We start from the raw sequence: 16,559 nt of genomic DNA on the forward strand, positions 1-16,559 counted from the left end.
TATTGTTGTTGTATTGTTTATGTTATGAATAAAAAATTATTACAATAACAACAATACATTTATGTATAACCTTTAAAATTTTACACAAACCTTCATTTTTTTCTTTACTATATTTAATTATTTGTGGTCTGATATGAAAAGAACGTCATGGTATGCAGCTATTTGAGTCAAGTATATTTAATTGAAAAAAAATTGACCACACATTATCCTTGGAAAATACATATTTTAATATTTTTAAACAGTATTTTATCACTTAACAGGGTTGCAATCGTTGAAAAAAAGTGTACCAACTAAAACAATAAGTAGCTATTTAAACCGAAAAGCTTGATTAAACTGTGGCCTGTAGGAAATCGGTTTGAAAGATTTTGATTGATAAACAATTAACAAGTTCATAAATAATAATATATAAATAAAAGAAAATTATTTTTGTGTTTATCGATATCAAAATTCACTGTTCGCAATAGATATATGAAATCCTTAAAACCCTTAGTGAACTTGTCAATTAATGAAAGTCGGTTTTAAAAATAAATATCCGTCAAACACAATGATTAGGTAAAGTTTTGTCTGGGCTTTCGGTCTAAATATATCGTTATTTTAATATGTTGGTGTGTAAGTAATACCTAACGTTAAATTTTGCATTTTGATTTATTTATGAATTCTGCGATTGATTGATTTTTTCTCGTTACTCGTATATTCTAACCGGGTCTTGACTCATATACAGTATCGTAGCCTTATGTAGGTACTTACCTGGCGGCGTCGTCGGTTCAAAACGGAAAAAAAAGGTACCTACCCACACGTCATATTATCAAGCATTCGAGCATATTATTATACATGTTTTCGTGTGTGTGGCGTGTGCGAATGTTATTACGTAGGTATGACTTGTTAGTTACACTTAAACCTAAGACCTAAAGTACCTATCTTATAAGATAAAAAAATCGTATTTGTATGTTCACACATGGATAAACAAGTGTCATTATTGAATGAACAGTTTACTACTTTACTGATGCCTGATGATGCCGAGTGCCGACCACGTTTGATTATAAACTATGTAATCGGAATGAATATAACTATAAAGTAATCTATTATAAATTATAATAATATAGCCATTGTGCCATAAAATAAAACTATAGAATAGTAAAATGGTAAAATTATTTAAATTACATTCATGCTATTGCATAGCCTCATAGCCCATAGGTACATAATATATAATAATTGATATGACCTACCCTCATAATTTTTATTTTATTGTTTACCGTGTTTGGTGTCAAATGTCGACGACATGCTACTTGTACAGTGAATGCTTGTATTACTGAGCGATTACTATATTACAGATTAGGTCCACACACACTGACGAGTCATCCGAACACCATCATGTTAAATTATGCATTCCTATGTTATTTTCCCTAAAACACGATCTACTGGAGTTTGCCAAGTTCCGGAGACATTTCATTGTAACATACAATGTATTAACATTGGTATAGGTATGTGTAATTATGTATAAACTGTCTTATCACATTTTTTTAAGACCATTATAACGAGAATAATTATTTTACGTATGGGATGTAGAATAAACTACAAGGTATACGTAAGTACTTACCTATTTCAATGAGAAAGTCTTTCTGAGAACAGTGGATATATTTTATTACCGACTTAGTTTATATTAAATCAGAATATTATTTGTTTTCAGTGAAGATACTAATATAAATAATAATAAATTAAATGATATTTTAAAATTGTGAACAATTATACTTCGCGCATAGCCACATAGGTACACCATCATGTTGCTAACGTTTACTGTCTTCATAATCAGTATGTAAATATTAAATAGTAGATCCTTCAGGTGCCTATACTATATAGGCAATACAATAGTATTTATAATCAATAGTATATGCTATCGTGCGAGTCGATAGGACAATAATGTAAATATCAAATATATCAATAATAATTCATAAAATATATAGGTCTTTTATTTATACACTACGCATAAAATATTATATGAATAAATAAAAAAATACAATACATGTATGTGTATATAGTAGGTATATAGCTACATTGTATTATTGATGTCACTAATTTTAAAATATTAATGGTTATAGGTAACGATTACTCGCCGATAAAACATATAAATCTCATGCAACATCTATTTAAATATTATGTTAAAAATATAAAATTTCTATTTTGTACACTATATTTTATACAAAATGTAATGTCGTTGACCTAATGCTCAACACAGCAAGAGATCCACGCGCTATTTTTTGGACGGATAGCTGATAAAAATTTGCACAACGAATTGACCCGAACTGGGAAGACGTGAACGAAATAATATATATATAATACCAATATATACTTATATTTAAATAATAAAAACAATTTAAAAAAAAAAAACCAAAAGCAAGTTTAAACAGCAATAATTTTAGCGTAGCCAAAACATAATTGTCTTATTATTACAACAGGACGTTTAAAGTCGGTTACACTTTCCCTATTGATCGTAACAAAATAAAAAAAAACAAGCGGTTTAACATAATGATACATATTTTAAAATAACAACCAAAATCCATTTGAAAGGAAATGGTGCTTTCGTACAAAATATGAAATCAAATTAAAAATAAAGTACCAAGTTAAATATAACCAGAATATTATTTTATTATTTATCATTATTAACAGGTAGGTAGGTATACAACTATTGAAGTACATTGTATTTAATCTACATTATAAATTAAAAGTACCAACCTGTATAATATTGTGTAGATCCGAGATCGTAATATTCAAGAACATAAAAAACGTATTACACCTCCCTTTTTTACACACCTATGAGAACAGCGCACTTATCATACCTACTGGGTAGGTTATATCTATTAATTAGGTATTAATGTAAAAAATCATATAAAATACTTAAGTAATCCTATATTGCATCAAAAAAGTAGATGGTACTTAGATTTTTAATTAATATTAACAAATTACATTAAATAACAAAACAAACATTTAAATAAAAGGTAGGTAGTTATAAATTTATAGTGTGATGAACAGAGCTCTTTGTATGTGTAGGACAAGGGTGGTCGACCCCATATATATAGTTGTGAGTGAAGGAAAAGAAGAAGAAGAAGATAAGTTCATAATGATAAATTATAAAAATGTAATTCTTAATAACCATTTACAATTTCTTATAGATAGGACGGTAGTTTAAATAAATTTCAATCATAATATAAAATTATTAAAATTAATTATTATAATTACCTATATACTTTGCTTAACTTAACATTGGTGCAATAATTATGAAAAGAGAGATATTTAATATCGAAGAAATCATACCCATGTAGAATGTACTTGCTGTTGGGTGTATATTAATATTAGCTTTTCGTCGGAGTGAAAAAAATTGTGTCTTAGAACACTATGGGTGGGTACTGGTATATTAAGGTATTTAAGGGGAAGGACGACTCGCATGGGTGAAAGAAAGATGTATTAAATAAATAGGTTTATATATATTATATATTATAAAATAGTAATGTATATACCTACAGTTGAACAAACAGTATATGAGTATATTATAGGAATGTAACGGAAAGATATTATAAACGAAATAACTTGTGTTCTCATCAACATTTTCAATTTTTTTTTTAATCGATATAATTTATACAGACGCTTGTCCTACACGTATTAACTGCGTAGGTACTATTATTTATTAATTATTAAAAAAAAAAAAATTAAAAGATATTAACTAGAACACGCATGTCATTAAATTTGTCATATATTTATGTTACACTCCGTATAAACCTACATACATGTGTGTCATATGCCTACGTGATTGTCGTAGTAGACATGACCATGTTATGGTCGGAGCGGAGAAATGCGTGTTTCGGAGTGGACAAAAAAAAATATGTGTGGTGTTACTGTGTTAGTAGGTAACGAGATGGACCGCAACCGCCAAAACCATGGTCAGGAACACGGTGCAACCTCCGATGACCACTGAGCCGTTGCAAAGGTCCTGGTCGCACGTGCTGCAGTGTTCGATGCGTATGTTCGCCGGGGTGTTTATGGCGCAAGGGCCATCGTCGCTCCGGCTGTCCGACGCCCAAGCGCATGACCGGATTATCAGCAGCTCGCCGTTCACTGTAATTCACATTACAAACAATAGGTAATATTATCATTCTGCATAAAAATTATCGATTAGATATTAATATAACAACACGATTACACGAAGCAGCCCACATATTATATAAGAAAAAAAAGCGTATATGCATTTTCACACTTTTCCCGTGTAGGTAACGGTGACACGGTGTTGAAACGAGATAATTTTAACTTGTTATCTATTTTTGTATAATAAGTTACCATGACCTATGCATGATAACCTTCGAATACCTAACACACTTAAAGTCATTCGATGGTTTTATGTTGTTTTGATAATCTACTTTATGTAGGCAGGCTTTAGGAAAGAGGGGAATTTGGGACTTTTCAATTTTTTTGAACTAAAAAAACAATTAAAAATAAGGATTTGATCAACACAGCAGAAGAAATTAACTCATATCAGTGGTACCTGACAAAGTTATAAATTATTATTATATTATTATTATTATTATTATTATTATTATTATTATTATTATTATTATTATTATTATTATATAAAAAATATTGGAACCCCCTAGTTATAAGCCCCGAGCAGCGGATTTCTCTCCACAACCTTCCATATATAGATAAAGCATAGATAGGTTTTAGGTCATCACTCCCCTAGGATCCGGAATCCGGATAATACATTTGGCAGTTATTTGCAATCGCGCACTGCAGTAACGCGTTTATGGCTACAGTGCGTCAGTACTACACACTTTTAATTTTCGTATAGGTAGGTACTATATAGACTATAGAGTATAGACCATACAATACACAATTAAATTTTTGAGCTTAAATGGTAAATAAATTGTATTATTTGTAGGTACTGTTGTGTAGACTGCAGTTCTCACATCATCCAATCTATTCTTCATCATATCTAGTTGCAATATTGAAACTCGAAAAAAAAAAAATGTGTAAAATTTTCTGACTAACCTAATGTGTTCTTGAATGTATTGAAGTGTTATCCTGTACTATTGGCTGCTAACAGTAGGTAGTAATTACTGAGTTATAATGTCGATTACCCAAATAGTTGCATTAATATAGTTAGCGTTCTATTGTTTTTATGAAAAATACAATATTTCAGGGAGTCATTAATCATGATAAGTATTATATTATTAATACATAGGTCATGAAAACAATATAGAGTAACTCATGGGATATGGGCCATATTGTACCCATGTGCACATATTTTATCGATTTATACAAAAATTAAATATTAAACTAATAAAAATAAATACAAACATTAGTTTTGTATTCGAATTGTACCTATATATTATATCTATATTATTGTACCTACCTACATCGATTTTTAATAACCATGATGTGGTATCAATGATAATGATTGTTATTATTGTTGTTTTAATGCTACCTTTTTCTCCAAAAATGCGTTTGTAGCACGAAACAGCATATATTGGTAATACCATTGAGTATAGATACCATCTATACTCAATGGTAATACGATGTAAATAATAAAAGGTACTAAACAATATATTATTGTCCAATGTGACATTGTCTAGAATTTAAAATTTAGTATATTCATAAACGTAAAAGTTGGTGACAATTCAGAAAATCAAAGCAATTGCTTATTCAAATTTGAGCGTACCTATACTCTATACTTAAATAAGAGAGATTAAATATTTTTCTAGAAAATTGAAATATTTCTATTGATTGTTATATCATTAACTTGAATGTATGCACAATACAATACTTACTATGATAATACAGAATACTTAAATGTACTTAGAATATTATTACGACTTGCAGCATAAAAAAATGTACTCTTATCTAAGGAAGTAATAATGAGTAGGTAGTAAATAGTAATCTGTAATAATACCTACTAACTACTTTTTATCATTATTGTCATCAGTAGTACCCACGTAGGGTACAAGTAGTGCAATTGCACTGGTTTCTCATTGGTTCCGTGGCCTGGCCTACATACAATTGGGGGGGGGGGGGCACTCTGGTTTCTGGAGCAAACACTGTACTATTGCATTTTATATTTTTATTATTAAATTTGGGGGCCCTATTAATATAACTGCACTGGTCCATGGAAAACTTGTGGGTGCCACTGATTCTCATAATATAAAGGTAAGTATATTTAATGTGAGATGTCAACTGAGCTCTGCTCACGGCCATTTTTAAAATCAGACAACAATTGGTATAAAATGTACAATAGATAATAATATTAATAAGTATATTATACAATACTGGTTTAGTGGTTCGCTCTCAAATTAGCGATGCGAGACAAGTACCCAAACCGAGTTATGAGTATTATTATTCATTTCCATAATTCTTCGTTTTTATTTCTTGCGAAATAATGGTAGGTATCTAATATATAATAAAAAAGAAACCGAATGGACATAAAGTACACATCCATTTAACAAGTTTAGTGTCACCTTGGCGCTATCATGTTTCTCATATAATATTTAGTTTTAAATATTATATACCTATATTTATATAATTATATAAATATAATATAGGCACCAACATGTTATACAAAAAATGTATTATTGTTTATCATTGTGTAAAAACAAAAGGCAAGTATTTATTTATGACAGGCTTTTATAACAACGGTTGTATAGTAGGTACCTGTATAGATTAGGTGTAGATTATTAAATTAATTTAATATTATTGTAATTTAGTAATACAGCACGATTGCGCAATTTTTCCTTTTTTGATCCAACTAATTTTGTTCACATAAATTATTGAACATAGTTTACATGCACATATATCATTTGGTGTGCAATCGTGTTGTGATTTTAACAGGTAAAAAGGGATCGAGGCCCAATCGTGTTGCAAATTTTTTTCGCAATCGTGATATAATTAGTTGGGTCATAAAAGGAAAAATTACGCAATCGTGTTGCACCGACCCGGTACGAACTGAGATTCAAGTGGATCCCAAAATAATTTTAAAAATTATGAATTTTTTGTTGTAATCATCATCTGATGCGTAGGTAATTATTAAAACCGAAAGTACGAAAATCAAAAGCAAAACAATTTTTTTCACTCTATAAACTACGAAGGCTTTTTGTTTAACCGTATAGTTTAACGGAAATATATGCGCATGATATAAAATAATTTATAATGGTACTAAATATATTCTGTAATTTTATAAATTTGTAACAGATATCAATCCACTTGTTAAACCATCAAACCAATATTATGGAGAAAGCAGAGTAATATTATAATAATGTACCATGAAGAAAATGGGAAACCTTCTTTTTATATAAGCTACTTTTAAGCCACCGTTTTACATACTTCATTTCTTCTACAATTATTTATAATAATAGCCAGACGAATCAGTGCTTCGATAATATTATGAATCAATAATAGTAATGTACTAGATATTAGATAGGACAATATTTTGCACGGTTTTTGTTTAATATCGTATATAATTATTAATTAATATAATACAATCATATAAATGGTTAGTTTAACATTGAGGTAGACTATGTAGATAATATAAATATGCTAGTTCGGTGTTTTTTAAACCGTGTTAACCTGTTGAACCCCAGGGTTCCGCGAAACTTAGTGGATTTTTTTATTACATACAAGAACATTACTTTGAAAATATAACTAGAGATATAATATTTTGATTATTTGTAAATTAATTTTTAATCACGTACGTCGTCTAATCAGCACCTGAATGGGGGTAGAGTAAAGTTTTTAATCAGTATTTTCCAAATGAAAAAACCGAATATTATTTATATCAAAATGCATCGTGGATTGAAAAACCCTTTATTGTCAATGCCTGCCCTTCAACATGTCAACAGAGGAATATGAAATTTCGATTGACATGACATCTGATTCATTTTTGCAAGAACAATTTTAATTAATGCCGTTAGTTGAATTTCGGTGCAGTTTAAAAGATGATAATATCGGAATAGTTGTTTACGTGCTTGGACTTCATTACTTGTAAGTTATATATTGTGGATGTCAAAACTTTTATTGTTGTATACTAAATGTACATCGAAATATTTAAACAAAATAATACCTGTAGGTATGTCCATCGCCTATATCTTATGCCACCATGTCAGAATGTTTGCAGGTGGAATATGTAAATATATTACCCATGGTATGTGCTATGCGTTTGATAACTTAAATTAAATTATTACGATATATTCTCATACATAGGATATAAGAACACTTACAACTCATACATCTCATACACGTATCTTATTTCTCAGTGATGCACTATAGTCCAGCTGGATATACTATGAATAGTTCAACTGTTCAAGGACGAAGACAAGATACTCGTGTGTCCGTAGTCCGTTAAAGTCTGCTTTGGCGATCTAAAAATGTATATTATACATCGAGATTCGAGATTTATCGAATGAGCAATAGTTTCAATATTGTTTATTGGTTATTTTTGTACACCATCACTATTCAGTGTACATAAATCTTAAAAGTGCACTTGTGTCCGACGCATTTCGGTCTTTTAAGAGACCATCTCGGTCTTAAGTGTTTTACAAGCGACTTATTGTGGTCTCGACATGATACCCATCATAGTAATTAATAACCATTAATAAATTACGTAGGTACATCGTACGTTACTTATGGAATAATAATTGGATACCAATAACCAGTTATAGGTATATAATTAATATTGTATTGAACGTTGCTATAATATCTCGTGGCTGTGTGTGTGTATCATAATATCGGTGACTATTTGTAAAACAATGGGGGTCGTTTACCTATTGATATCGAAATAAACACGATTTCGATGACAATCTCGTTTTGGGGGGTGGAAAACAAAAATCGATTTTCGTATAAACAATATAATATTACGTAACACCCGTTACCCACAAATTATGCCACGTCGAGTTTTGGGAACCCGCCTGGGATGGAATTATGAAAATAGTATAATAATATCGATGAAAATAATAACGTATATGGGGCCTACGATTGCGTAGTTAACCGTTGTGACTTGTGCCTCGATTTTTCACGCGGTCGATGAGAACCGTTTCACGGTGTGAATTGTATTCGGTCTTATAATAGTGGTCGCGATGGTAGTCAGTTGTCAGTCTTCAGGAAGCGTGTGAATCGGAACCGCTTGTACTCGCGCTTATATATCATACTATATAGGTAGACCTGGCTAGTATATAGACGAGGATAGGTAAACGTATAATGGTAACTGGTACATAGTCATGGTGGTAAGATAAACGGGGTGGTATAAGGTCTAGGCGTGATGGTGGTAACGTGGGGTAGGTGTATACGGTCGTAGGCGCGAAATTGCTCCGGTTTTTTGAAGTATAGCGACGACGACGTCGGCGATTCATCACCGTGAAATCGTGACGACTCGGTGCCCCCGTAAATCCCGAGACGAATCGATTTGCGGGACGACGAAAACGCCGCGCGCGGCAATATCGAATAATAATAATAATAATAATAATAATAATAATAACAACAATAACAAATAGTAATAATAATATTACACGGGCGGAATAACGATACGAATCGAAAAGAATGGAGGGAAAAAAACCGACCGGCGAATTGTGCGAAACGGCGTAAAAAAACAGATACTTTTGAGTATACATATACATATAGATAATATATCTATGCCTATATACTATATTATATACACGTATAACATTATGATAATATATACCCTCTTGGGAAAAATCGTTCGGATAACGGTGTTTATAAACGTCGACGGCCTGGAAAAAAATCGTTCGCGGCGAAAGCGATATCCGCCGACGTCAAGTATATACAAATTTATGTAAGTATGCATATATATAATACGGTACCGGGAATAAAGATAGCTATATAGTCCCGGAGCGGATGCTGCAGCGGGAAAATGGCGAAATGGTGAAATGGACCGAAATAATAACCGTTAACTGCAGTTACACGGTATGTGCCTGACATTATTACATGCAATGTTTTGGACGACGCACCCGTGCAATGTACAAATATCGCAGGTATTTGAGTACTTCAATATTTGCATTAATAATTATTATGATATTATATGTACCAGCTGGATGTCGAACAATTATCATCTACGTACAGGTTCGGCTTTAATTTTCCACTCGGCCGAGTGTATAAGCGTAATCATAACTCAAGTACCAACTACAATTTCACACCTAACAAACTGCACATAAATTGACAAATATGTGTATATTAGTGGGTAAATACTTTTTAGAAAGACCTTTTTATTTTGAAGTGTACCTATAACATTAGTTAAGTTCGTATTGTATTAAACATAATGTCAAGCAACGCAAAATACCTTTAATTACTATCTATTCCAATGTAACTGTGATATAACATATTCTAATACTTTAAAAAAATAATTTATCCGACAGCGTGAATTATCTCCAACCAAAGGAAATTTTTGTTTTCATATAGTATTTTTGTACTAAAAAATGGTACAAATTAGAATTTCTGTAACTTTATACGACGCGTCCACGTATTGAATAAAAAGTTGTAATTAAAAAAATCAAGGGTGCGTAACCCTTATGGATGCGTAATCCAAAATAATTAAAGCACATAGAACTAATTTTCGTTTTTGCTCTCCCGTAAAATTAAAAAAAAAGTGCCATAATATAGGGAGGGGTCAAACGGTCCTTAAATAGAACACCTAGTGCGATATTGTTCATTTACTTCTAAAAATATTATATTATATGGACAAAATATATCTCCGAAAATCCGTTTTAATGTCTAGCAGACGGGAACGACGGATTTCACGCGCCGGCAATCGAAGGTTGGTGCACTAATCGGAATAAACTCGATCGGAATCAAACGGATGCCTAAGTTTAGTACCTGTCCACAGAGTTCATATTGCTCAAAATCTGAATCTGTCAACGACGAAACCACTGCCGTTCCGTCACAATATACGAGTAGGTACCTATAGGGTACTGCAACTATTGCTTGTCATGATAATTGTTTTATAGCCGTTCCATATTATCATTATCAGCCATTATTCTATTAAATAAATAAAATAAAATAAAGACCAATGATAATGTTTGGTTTAGCTTTTATTATAATTCATAAAATATTTATCGTCACTTCTTCTGTCATTGACTCGTTGTATAGTCAATAATGCTAAATGATTATTGTAATATTGTCATTGCATATATTATATAAATACATGAGTACATTTTTTTTTTAAATTTCCACTTTAATAACGACTGTAAAATAATTGCCATATTGGTGTATATTATTTTAACGGGCCTTTTGACTTAATGATTATAACTGGTACCCATGCTTATAGCCTCCCCTTTGCCTAAAAAAAAAAACGCCACGCCGTACGTACTATGATAAAAACATATCATAATAAAATAATATACAGGTACCTTCCAACTACCATTTATGTGCACCTGGGCCATTCTAATTTAAATATTAAAACTCATTGATCATCACAATTAATGCTCTATATACTACATTTATATCGTCCCTCTATAGTGCAGACATTCATGTCACATGGTATAGACTCAATACCATGTGACTGTGACGTGTGTATTAACTATTAGTATTATATTGATTATATTAGGTACCTACTATATTAAATTATGTATAATAATATAGATTTTGAAATTATATATTATTATGACTTAATTACGTTGGAAATCGCAATTAGGTACCTATAATTTTTGTATAGGTAACGTACATATGTAGAGACAGGCATAATGATTTGTGAATAATTTAAACTCGAGAGTGTCAGTTCAAACATTTTTTTTAATATATTAAATTTGGTACTACTTATCGTAAAGTACATGTCATTATAAATTGTAATTGAATTTAGTAAAATACATGATTTTACGATATAAATAAAAAAAATATTACAAGGATTACTTGATTACAATAATTAAATACAGTTTACAGTTGATTACCTAAGGCTCATGTTCTTGAGCAGAGGTGCTCATTCGAATAAATTAATAAAACATATTAGTAGATAACTAGTACTAGTTTTAATTATATATTTATGTAATATGTGTATAAATTAATAACGATATAATTGAAAATTTATTTTTCGTGTATAGAAAATGATCAAATAAACATTTTGTGAAAATTACAAGTATCTATCTACGGTTCTATGTTTTTGAATTACAACAAAATAGGAAAATCGTTCGATAAGAAATCATTAATTTACGGTTGAATATCCAATTTTGTAAAAATGTAAACTTCAAAAGCTCATGAACATTTAATTTGACTATCCAATAAACTTTTTTTTGTTAAAGTTAGAAAAACGTATGAGAAATCTTGAAAATTACATTTTCAAAGTTTTTGACCGAGAATATGTTTTTATCAACATTTGAAGAAACAAAAACCAAAAAAAAATCGAAAATTACATTTGTCTATAAACAGCTCAAAAGGGATCAAAATATTTTTTTAAAACAACTTACTTCATAATGAATATTGATCATTATTACTATGATGGTTTAATAGTTTGATAAACGTCATTATTTACAATGATTTCAAGCCCAATACGTTTCGATAAGAGTAAAGATGTCGAATATTAATGTGTCGGGCTTCAGAAAAGTTATAATGTTTTATTATAATAATATGATGTTTAGAATTCAAAATTGTGTTATTATGATTAATACATTTTATCATCACACTTTTTATATTATATATCAATTTTTTGTTTTTGGTTGACTATAACTAATGATTGTATTACATTTCAATTATTATTATATAATATATAATTGAAAATTACGTTAGTATGATTAACATTTATCATCACAATTTTTACTTAACGTGTACACTAAATTTTCCATGTTTATATTAATATTAAAAATATTATATTGAATAGTAGGTCGGCACGTAGCACTCGTTTTCTTATACCTGTGCATACGTATATCGCCGAAATAAAAAGATTAATTTTTAATTGCAATTAATTAATGATAACCTAATTTAAATTACATTTTTTAGTGTATCGCCTTTTGTTACAAACGTGGATTTATCTTCATAACTCATTCCCTAGGTACTTAATATGATATGCTATCAAAGCCCCTATAGTAACTCTAAAACTATTAATTCCAAAAACATTTTTTTTTCATATAAATTTGATTTATTTCAATTTGTTTATTTATTTATACACACACAACATCTCAAGAGCAGAAGTAGTGATTCAATGATGCTCCAATAGTGCAATATTTATTACAATATTACAAAATTGTAAATACATATTTATCATTGCATTATATTAAATTAATTTATTATTTATAATTTACGCTTTACAAAGAAAAATAACTTGTTTTTCGTGTGTTTTAAAAATAAACACAATTTTTCGAAATATTCTTTATGCACTATAGCGATATTACAAATTGCATTGCCAATGTCAATTTTTTAATAGCGCTTTAAAAAAATATAGTTATAAAATGTTTATTTCATGGTTGGTTTTAGGTTTGTGATGGTTATTGATTTTTTATTTATAAAAAGGATGTCTAGTTTTCTCCTTAATAGCTAATCCGGCAATCGTAGGGCTAAGAATAAATATATATTTATGTAGAAAAAACGTTATTTTAAATTTCCTAAAGGAAACAAATATTCAAAGTTGGTACACACTAGAAAAGAGCCCCTACTTTGAATTTAGCCTATATATAATCTGTATAATTTACTAAACTTTTTTTCACAAAACGTACCTATATCATTAGCCATAGGAATATTCCTACATTTTTTTTCTATTATATAATAATTAATAGCCAATAATCCATATTAATTATATTATATTTGATTATGATTATGCGTATACGGTATACTATTAATATTTAGGTATATGTCGAAATAATATGTTAATAGTTAGTATAATGAAATTGCTAACGACATTATACATTTATACTATCGCGTTACGATGGAATACGGTAAGTCCGCTGAAACACGAGAGTGAAACCTCTGAGGACCAGTACCTATATTCATTCTGTTCAGATTGCGATCTCTATGGTTTATTTTCAGCTAGAATAGTATAGTACCTATCGCTGTATGTACGTATACTACACACACCTGTCGATTGTTTTTTCGTCTCCCAGATTGCATCGTTACCGAAAAAATGTAAATATATAATTGTATAACGTAATTTAGCGTAGTATAATATATAACAATACCTAAAAACAATTTCCGGTAAACGAGCCCAGAATTTCTATTTAATCTAGTGATTCCTAAAAACGGTAAAAACTGTTTTTTTAGTTAAACAAATTAACTATTATCTCAAAATTTCCATTGAAAATGTAAATATCAATTAAAACATTGCGGGCGGGCTGACAAATACGAATTTCCGGTGAATCATCGTTCCTTAGAAGAATGGCCAAAAGGTTAATAAAAATTAAGCAGGCAATTAAATGCAGTCCATTGTGTCTTAATTCAATCATCTGAAAACACGAGGTACCATAATGAAGATGAAAAAACACCCCAATACGCATAGGCCATTCCGTATATTCCATTAATTTAAAAGAATTTAAACGTCAGTGTCACAGTTTGGTTAATACTGAATGTAGATTAAAAAAAACAATAGTTAATTAAGACATATTATATAATTATTGATTGATAATTAGGCTTGAAAGATGAAGCTATAGTATACGTATGCCTATACAATCATCATATATATATATATATATCTCATATATTCCAATACATCTATCATCTATGTACCTAGGTACAGTAAAAATTGGTTATTCAAACAGCCGATACATTTGATCACATTAATTGGAACCTATATATACGTGATACATCATTATAAAATTATCGATGGAAGGTATGAAATTTAATACTTGTCGGAATCATCTAAATTGGATATGTCACTGAAGACAACTATTAGATTTCTACTGCATGATTATTTTTTAGCTATTATCATAGTATAGTAAATCGTAATTATTCAAACATAGTCAATATTATATTTTGTATTGTAGTTGTTTAACGCTCATCTTAAGAAAAATTAAGTCTGTAAAACACAAATATAGTTGTTTGTTTTGAATTGTTTTAAACTCTATAAAATGTATGGATCAGTAATTTTGAAAGTATGTGTTTTTTTTTAATTTAAACATTTGGATTGTTTATTTGTATTATAATATTATATTTATATACATATATGTTGTGAGCTGCTGCATAATGCGCATAACGAATAATACCATAATATTACAGTGTACGTCTAGACTTCTTAACATCACATCATCTTTTTCAGAATATAAAAATGTTTACGTAGTTAAAATAAGAGCAAATAGGTAAGCTATGGTGTTGAAATTTCTTACGACAGTGTCTCGTCGATTATATTTTATTTTATTCCATAGATACGAGGCTACGGAAAGGACGTCGAATAATACATATTTAATTCATTAAACTATAGTAATGTATAAAACTATAAAATATATAGGTTCATTTAAATACTACATAATGTTTCAACAAACAAACACACTGATTCAATATTTGTATTCTAATTAAAGTTCCATCTACTTTTTACATCAATAATTTAATTTATTATTTTTTTTTTTAAAACATTAGTTACTTCTAGGTTAGAAGAGCTACATGCATATAATATACAAATCATAAAAAAGTTTGTACTAGAAAAAAAAATTGAATTAAGTCATGCAGTATAAAATATATCATACAATATGAAGTATACAAACTATCAGAAATATAGAGATATTTATGTTGTACAAAGTCGTATAGACTATAGAGAATATATATAGGTACCTATACATAACGTATACCTATACCAGTTGAAACCATTTATTAAAATTGTCATTTTAAACATTATTTGGAACGTCTGCTTAGGACCAAACAATGGTGCCGTGCAGCGAGTATGTGAAACCGAATTGGATTGAATTACGTCTGACTGTCTGAGTATATGATACATATTTTACTCATTATTGCCGGGGTGACCTGATTTTATAGTCTAATTATATTGTCCGTCGTTTTATTAAAACACGAATGCGCGATCTATATGCGTGTATGCGTGTTAAAAAATCCCGTGATAGGTATGCATTATCGTATGTGGACTCGTACCTCTTTGTTTTTGTTTCTTGCACACGGGCTGCAAGAAAGCCGAATGCGGTGCTCTGCTACAGTCCTCGATTGCACCTTTGGTCATGTTCATCGGGTCGTTGCAACGTTGGTCCGTGTCCGTGGAGCACACCCAACAGTTGATCGCTGTGCCTGTGTACAGCACGACCGAAATCATAAATATTTGTAGGTAATATAATCCCGACGGATGGTTTATCGTGATCAAAATGAGCGACTTACTGTGGTCCGGTAACAAGACGAGACACCCGAATGCGAAGACAACCATCGCGTACATCTGACAACGGATCATTGTTTGTTGTTGTATATGGTCGTGGATTTATCAAAAATAGAAATTATAAAACTAGACGGTATATGTAATAATATTCCCGGGGAATTAAAAAAAAAACTGTGTGTTTTATTTCAGAATCTGTGGATAATTAATGTTGAGAATAGACCAACACTTCGGAGCACTGTGCAAGACTGTTCGCCGGACGGGATCGCAAACGACTATACCGACCATCAGGAGC

At 30.1% G+C, this 16,559-nt stretch overlaps 1 protein-coding gene across 1 annotated transcript; it reads right to left on the minus strand.

Annotated features, from left to right (window-relative positions):
- Positions 1–2,156: 2,156 nt before the first annotated feature.
- Positions 2,157–16,559, minus strand: LOC111031461. The gene is made up of 3 exons (XM_022311404.1): positions 16,273–16,559; positions 16,036–16,185; positions 2,157–4,107 (listed from the first exon to the last, which is right to left on the minus strand). Exons 1-3 carry the CDS (start codon positions 16,340–16,342, stop codon positions 3,893–3,895), a joined length of 435 nt encoding a protein of 144 aa, XP_022167096.1. The 5' UTR covers positions 16,343–16,559; the 3' UTR covers positions 2,157–3,892.

This window comes from Myzus persicae, unplaced genomic scaffold (assembly GCF_001856785.1).
Source record: "Myzus persicae strain clone G006 unplaced genomic scaffold, MPER_G0061.0, whole genome shotgun sequence".
Classification (NCBI taxonomy): Eukaryota; Metazoa; Arthropoda; class Insecta; order Hemiptera; family Aphididae; genus Myzus; species Myzus persicae.

Excerpts from the sequence above, each read along its gene's own strand:
- LOC111031461 (XM_022311404.1), bottom strand. The coding sequence starts at position 16,342 with ATGATCCGTTGTCAGATGTACGCGATGGTTGTCTTCGCATTCGGGTGT. Across the intron at positions 16,186-16,272 it reads CGTCTTGTTACCGGACCACA|GCACAGCGATCAACTGTTGG; the intron begins GTAAGTCGCTCA and ends TGCTGTACACAG. Across the intron at positions 4,108-16,035 it reads CAAGAAACAAAAACAAAGAG|TGAACGGCGAGCTGCTGATA; the intron begins GTACGAGTCCAC and ends TGTGAATTACAG.